The sequence below is a fragment of the Lonchura striata genome, chromosome 36, assembly GCF_050655825.1.
Source record: "Lonchura striata isolate lonStrDom1 chromosome 36, ASM5065582v1, whole genome shotgun sequence".
Taxonomy (NCBI): domain Eukaryota; kingdom Metazoa; phylum Chordata; class Aves; order Passeriformes; family Estrildidae; genus Lonchura; species Lonchura striata.
This window is the reverse complement of record NC_140738.1, coordinates 10,894,869-10,902,075: the sequence shown is the minus strand read 5'-3', so window position 1 is coordinate 10,902,075 and position 7,207 is coordinate 10,894,869. Positions and strand designations below refer to the sequence as shown.

At 53.7% G+C, this 7,207-nt stretch overlaps 1 protein-coding gene across 1 annotated transcript; it reads left to right on the top strand.

The window, feature by feature from the left end:
* The first annotated feature begins 183 nt into the window (after positions 1 to 183).
* On the top strand, positions 184 to 6,412 carry LOC144247601 (serine/threonine-protein kinase PAK 3-like). The gene is made up of 10 exons (XM_085565463.1): positions 184 to 202; positions 444 to 622; positions 1,142 to 1,233; positions 2,064 to 2,112; positions 3,123 to 3,232; positions 3,987 to 4,104; positions 4,497 to 4,596; positions 5,014 to 5,210; positions 5,628 to 5,765; positions 6,212 to 6,412. The coding sequence occupies exons 1-10, from the start codon at positions 184 to 186 to the stop codon at positions 6,299 to 6,301; spliced, it is 1,092 nt and encodes a 363-aa protein (XP_085421589.1). The 3' UTR covers positions 6,302 to 6,412.
* Positions 6,413 to 7,207: the final 795 nt, after the last annotated feature.

The window sequence follows — 7,207 nt, the reverse complement described above, 5'->3', positions numbered from 1 at the left end:
GGCTGAAGGAAAGTTCCTGTCAGAGTCTTTGCAGCAGCAGCAGCAGCAGCAAAGGGATCCCCAGCAGATTTCTCCTTTTCTGCTGCAGAGCTTTTGAAGAGCTGCAGGTCTGGTTTTGCAGGCAGAGGATTGCTTGCTGGCTTTAGCCACGGTGGAATATGGAATTCCCAACAATAAGTGGCAATGTCGACTTTAGCCCATTGTTAGTTTGAAGGGCTCCAAACCCAATTTCTGCTTAGTGCAGCTGGATGTGCAGCTGAGGATGAATAAGGTGATCACTGAGATAGAACTTCCTGTCCCTCACGCTGCTGTCTGTCCACAGGGCACAAAAGCAGCACCAGCCCCTCCTCTGGCTCCCTCTGCTCCCAAAGAGGAGGCCAAAGAGGAGGAAGACAGCAGTGAGCTCCCCGCTGTTCTGGGGGATGCTGGTGAACTTCCCTCAGTGCCGGGAGATGACAGTGAACTTCCCGCTGCTCTGGGAGACGAGGGCGAACATCCCGCACTGTGGGAATACAGCAGCGAGGCTCCTACGGGGTGGGACAAGGACAGTGGACATCTCCCGGCGTGGGACGAGGGCGGTGGATGTCCCCTGGTGCGGGACGAGGATGGCCAAGCCCCCATGGTGTGGGATGAGGACAGAGGACATCCTGTGCCTTGGAAAGAGGAGGGTGAACTTCTCCCAGCATGGGAAGAGGACAGTGAATGTCCCGTGGCTTGGAAAGATGATGGCGAACCTGCAGCATTTTGGGAAGAGGATGGAGAATCTCCCTGTGCTTGGGAAGAGGATGGAGAACCTCCCACTGCTTGGGAAGAGGACACTGAACCTCCCTGTGCTTGGGAAGAGGACACGGAACCTCCCTCCGCTGTGGGATCCTGGGCTGAAGGTTCTGACAGCAGCACAGCCCTGCAGCCAGAGGGGAGAGGGGAGTGGTGCCTGGTGCAGCTGAGTACGTCTGCTCTGTTCCTGTGTTCAGAGCAGGGGCTGTGTGTGTGTCTCGGCATCAGCTGCAGCCAGCGTTGCTCTGAAGCTGAATGTCACAGGGGCATTTATTGTCCTTCCCCAGCTGAGACCAAGGGGCTCACGGCCCCAGGGAGTGGGGCTGCATTCTGGCTCTGCTCTGGCGGGGTCTCGCTCTGGTAGGGAGCCTCTTCCACGTGGTTTCTTTCAGGGAACATCGTGAGCGTGGAGGATCCTGCCGAGAAATACCTGGAAGTGGAGCAGATTGGCCAAGGGTAAGTGCACGGCAGCTACTTCTGCACAAGCAGCCCAGGGGCTGTGCTGGTGCAGGATCAAGGGAGAAGTCAGGAGAGCTCCAAACAACTTCAGACACTGGGGTGCCATCCTGCTGTCTCTCAGTCCTGATCAGAATTGAGAAGTGTGGTCAGAAGGAGCCGTCACAGGCCCCTGAGGCTGGCAGTGTCCTGCCTGCAGCAAGGAGCAGGACCTGGGTGATCTTCTGTGTCTGGAACTGGATTGCCTAAAAGAGCCACTCACCATCTGGTGACTGTCAGAAAACAGTTCTCAAGGAGATTTCTTTCAAATATTTTACTTCAAAAAATGTTCTCTGGTCAGCATTAACAACCTAATGGTTTAGAAACAGGAACCAGAGATGAACTAATGAGTGCTCTATTCTAGCACAGGTCATAGAGCCCATACATTCAGCAACAGACACAGAGCTGGTGCACTCTGGGGGAAAATGCATCACCTGCCTGATGGCAGGACCCTTGTGGATCCTGCAGGTCTTAGGCAGGAAATGGAAAAGGATGAAATGCATTCTTTTCCAGTTCTTTAGACACCCATTGCTCACTTCAGGTTTTGAACTAAAGCAATTCAGCGTGGAGATTTCGGATTTGCTCCAGCCCAATTCCTTCGTGTTGGGTCTCAGTTTTCTCTTGCACACCTGCCATGGCAGAGGGCTGGTGGCTGCTGCGCTGTTGTTGCAAGGGTCGATGCACCCAGGTGTTTGTGAGCGCTGCAGGCAGCAGAGATCTCCTGTCTGGGCTGGCTTTCACTCCCAGGGCCTCAAGCGCTGCTTCTTTCTTCTCTGCTGTTTTGTCTCCAGGGCTTTCGGAACCGTTTCCAAAGGACTCGACAGGGCCCCTGGAGGAGAGGTCAGTGCCAACACGCCCAGCACGTCTGGCAGCTCTCCAGGGCTCTCCCCTCTGCTGGGAGCTGTGGCTGCAGCTCTGGGGGCCAGCAGAGCTTTCCTGCACAGGCTGCTCCTCTGAAGGCAGAGCAGTGTCAGCCTGCAGAGCACAGCTGGGACACACTTGGTCCTTCTGGAGTGCCCAAAGAGATGCAAGGAGGGCAGCGGTGTCTGTCAGAGCAGGACACGCTGGCTTGCTCTTCATATCTAAAAGTGTGAATGGATCAGGGCTGGAGACTGAGGCCCAATTTATCTTCACCCCAGCCTCAGACAGGAACACTATTTAGCAGTTTTTCCATCCAGCCTTTCATCTTCAAAGGGTACCTCAAGGCCTAATTAGGGAGAGATCCTTCTTGGGCTCAATTTGGGGCTTTAGTCCCACTTCAGCTGTCCACAGAGAGAGAGGGATAGAAATGAGAAGATGGATGTTCAGGGCAAAGTTCTCTCCAAAACCCTGCAGTTGTTTGGGTCTGGGGTCAGTGACAGCCTGTGACAGGGATCACCTGAGCAATGGATGTGTGTGTTTGCTTTGTTGTGCAATCCCAAACAGAGCAGCTGCATCTGAAATCATGACCAAATCCCATGCAATTGCTAAAGGGTTCCTGGCTGTTTTGCTCTGTTTTCACAGAACCAGAATTACCTCCTGCTTGCAAAATGTGTTTGAATAATAATGAGAGTGTTGAGGCTATTTGAGAAGACTGTAGGTGCAGAGAATGTGGTTAGAGCTGGGAGGCTGACAGCTGAGGGGCCATTTCTGCAGAGCTTGCAAGGCCAAATGTCTCTGGCCATGTGTCCTGTAAGCAGCCCCAGCGAGCAGAGCAATGGGCTGTGGGAGTGGCCCTTGCTGAGCTCTGGTGCCCATCCCAGGGCAGTTTGGCACAGCCCGGCTCCGTCGCTCCAAAAAGCCTCGCCCCGTGTTGGCTGTGGCCTCCTGCCACAGACTCCTCCAGTTAAAGGTCTGCAATGTCCCCTCAGGTGGCCATAAAGAAAATGAGTCTCAGAGGGCAGAACGGGGAACGCGCTGTGAATGAGCTCCTGCTCCTGAAGGACAAGAAGAACCCCAACATTGTCAACTCTTTGGACAGGTGAGTGCTCCAGGCCTCACCCCGTGCACGGGCCCTGCCTTAACCTTTCCTGGCACCCGTAGTCTGTAGCCCGTTTTGAAAATGCCTGACCCAGCCGTATCTTCCAAAAACAGCAGCCTGGCAGTTCGCTCCCTCCATGTGCTTTGGTTGCTTTGGTTTGGTTTTTCCTTCAAGTTGACCCCGTTTTCTGTATCTTACAGCAAGTGCTGATAAACCACAGCAGAAATTATTTCCATTGGCTTCTTCTTCTCAGCCCTTTTCCATTGATGCAAATGCCAGGAAGACCAGGGCCTTGTTTCAAGAAATGCCTCATTTGTCCATTTTTCACTGGCCTTGCCTGTTTCTGAAGGGACTTTATGAAAGGTTTTCTGATTGCTTTTGTCCCAAGTGCTGCAAGGCCTCCTCCCCTGGATAACCCTGGGAGTTGTGTTGCCTTGTTCTGCAGGGAATGGTGGAACTGATGAGCTCAGAAGCTGAACCAGCTGGGGGCCAGTGTTGTGGTTCCACACTGATCTGGGCTGTTGCTAAACTGCATTTTTCACCTGCTTGCCATCTAAGGCCTCTCCTTTCTCACAGGGGTCTCCTCCGTTAGACTGTGCAGATTCCAAGGACTCTGCAGCCTGGCAGGAATGTCTCTCCATCAGATTCTGTCCTCATGGACAAGTGACCTGGAAACAAAACTCCACTCCAGGCTTTTCCATGGGGGAATTGAGCACTGCACATTCGTCTCCATGTCACTGCTTTTCTCTTCCAGCTTCCTTGTTGGTGGAGATCTCTGGCTGGTGATGGAATACATGGATGGAGGAACTTTGCAGGACGTTGTCAGACAGACACGCATGGCTGAAGGAGAGATGGCAGCTGTCAGTCGGGAGGTGAGGGATCCTGCCTGTGGCTGCCACGGCTTGGACACGATGGTCCTTCCACAGAGGCATGAGAACAGGAGTGGCTCCATGCTCAGGGCTCTGTTTCTCTGTTGTTTTTATGAGCTGGAGAAGAAAGAGCCTCTGCAGTGAACGGCCTGCCAGCATCGCTGCACTTCTGCTCTGTTCTTGCTCTCTTTCCTGCTGTTGTGGCACTCTCTGTCTGTTCTGGATTTGATGTGCTGTTCTCAGCTTTGCCCTGAACCATTTGCCTGGAGCCTGTCTGCTCTGCACTCCTGGCCTGTCACAGCAAAGCTGCTGCTGGCAGAATTCCGACCTGTCCTTTCTTGTGTGATATATTCCAGCCATTGGTTTTTGTCCTGGTGTTTCTTGTTCTCTCTCAGTGCCTGCAGGGTCTGGATTTCCTCCATGCAAACCGGGTGATCCACAGAGATCTGAAGAGCTCCAACATCCTCCTGGGCATGGCCGGCTCTGTCAAGCTGGGTGGGTGTTCCTGGCCAGGCACGGCGCTCCCGGGTGCGGCTGTGGGGCTGCTTCCCAGTGCCGGCCAGAGCCCCACAAGGGCTGCTGGGGGCACTGCCCGGCCCCTGCTGCCAGCTGAGAGTGGCTGTCCCTGCAGAGAGCTCCGGAGAGCAGCAGGGTGCCAGGGGTGGCTTTGCTCTGGGTATGGCCCTGCCAGAGGGGCAGGAGTTGGAATCTAAAGCTTCAAGGGAATCAGTAAAAGCCACTTCACAAAAGCTGAGGGTTTCTTTAAGGGTCCAGTTCCACCTTCCCTTGGCTACAGCCCTGAGCACTGTTCCAGCTGACTTCACTACTGCATTCTCAGACTGAGAGTGGGGAGTCTTGGTGCTTGGTTTGCTCATTCCAGCTGCCCTTGACAGTGTTTGTTTCTGTCCTCAGCTGATTTTGGCCTCTGTGCTCAGCTCAGCTCTGAGCAGGACCAGCGCAGCTCCATGGTGGGCACTGCTCACTGGATGGCCCCAGAAGTTGTGACCAGTTCTCCTTATGGCCCCAAGGTGGACATCTGGTCCTTTGGCATTGTGACCATCGAGATGGTGGAAGGAGAACCTCCTTACTTCAAGGAAACGAGGGCCATGGTAAGAGGCAAATTCTCCAGGGGCTGCAGAGCCCTGTGAGCACAGGGTGACCCTGCACTGGGAGCAGCAGCTGGAGGTTTCTGCACCTGGGGAAGGGAATTCCCAGAGCACTCGAGTCTCAACACAAACAAATATTCTGCAGTCTCCAGCAACAATTTGCTTTGGGATTTATGCTGTTCCAGCTCTTCTGGCTGTGAGGATGACCTGAAAATGTGAATCAAGTGCATCAGCTCTTTCCAATGGCTGTGGCAGCACCAGGGTTTGGGTTTTTTGGTTAGCACAGGACAATGAGCTGTGAGCAGCATCTCTGCCAGGGAGGAAAGTGCCCCTGGAGCTGGGGCTGAGAACCCGGGGTCGCTGTGAGCACCTGTGGGTGGGAAGGAAGCTGGCAGAGCGCTGAGTTTGCTTTTCCTGCAGGCTCGCGCTCTGATCCGGCACAACGGGACCCCACAGCTGCAGGAGCCCCGGCGCCTGTCGGCTCTGCTGCGGGACTTCCTCGAGTGCAGCCTGGAGCCGGACGAGGAGCAGCGCTGGTCTGCCCAGGAGCTGCTGCAGGTGAATGCCGAGCGGCTGAGGGGAACCAGCAGCGCCAGGGAGGGGTTTTCTGCTGGGGCCCCTCCGATAGTCTCCAGCCTTGCTGCGTTCCACACGCAAAGCAAGCAGAATCCTCGCCGGGTTTGGCTTGGCAGGGTTCTTTCGAGGGCATCTGCCCCTGGTGCCCCACAAGGAGCAGGGCCATCTTCAGGCAGGTCCGGTGCTCAGAGCCCTGCCTGGCCTGAGCTTGGATGTTCCCAGGGAGGAGGCACCTCCCACATCCCTGGGCACCTTCTGTCAGTGTTTCCCCACTCCTGGCAAAAAGATTCTGCCTTCGATCTAACCTGAGCCTGCTTCCCTCTCCTGAGTTTCAGACCATTTCCCTTTGTTCTGTTGCAACAGAGCCTGTGAGGAAGTTGGCTCTGGACAGTAACAGTTCATATCTTTCTTTTTTATTTTTTGGGCAGCACCCATTTTTATCATCAGCCAAGCCTCTCTCCAGCCTGACCCCTCTGATCACCGCAGCAAAGCAACTGAGGGAGCAGCAGAGGAGATGAAGCACTTGAGGACAGCTTTTAGTTACAGTAGTTAGTGAGGACAACTAATTAGTGATGGTAGTTAGCAGTGCTAGTTGGTTATGGTAGTTAGGACAGCCTGTTTGTTACGGCTCTTATGACAGCCTGTTTGGTATGGCAGTTTTTTGAATAAAAACTCTCTTAAACCTCAACTCCCTTGAGGTGTCCCTTCCTCCTCCCTCCGTGACTCGGCTGCCCGGAGCAATGTGAGGGGAGAGCGGGCCCAGCCTGGCCCAGAGCTGAGCCCCAGCAGAGCCCTGGCAGAGCCCAGAGCAGCCTCGGATCTGCAGAGTCAGCCTGGGAGGAGGCGCTCGGAGCCTTCTGGGCTGCACCCGACTCTTGGTTACAAACTGCGTGTGCTGGAAAATGCCACCGGCTCTGCCAGAGGGCAGAAGGGGCCCGGGGAAGGCCCCAGTGCTCCCTGCAAGGGAAACACCTGCCCTGGGTTTGTTATAGAGAACTATGTCGTTGGTGGCTTTTGCTCTTATGTCTTGACTTCTGCAACTTATTCTTAATCACAACGATTTTGATACAGAACAGCTTGTAATCACTTTTAACTGCTTTTGCTGTAATATAATTTGTCAGCTTTTTGTGGCCAATGCCCTGGCCCCTGAGTAGCTCATATCCTCAGAACATCATTCTTGGATGATAGTTTAGTTTGTGCACAGTGTGAAAAACATACATACTAGTTTTGGCTTTTGCAAAATATTGAAGTGGATGCCATGTGTTGTGCATTAGAATGTTAACTTTTGCAGAAGTAGCTGTAGTTGTGAAATAATAATTAATGCTTTTATTTTTGTAACTAACTGACAGTAATAACTCAGAGGTATTTGTGAAACAGCCAGTGTTGATTTAAAGTACTTGTGGAAGTAGCTAAAACCGTCTGCA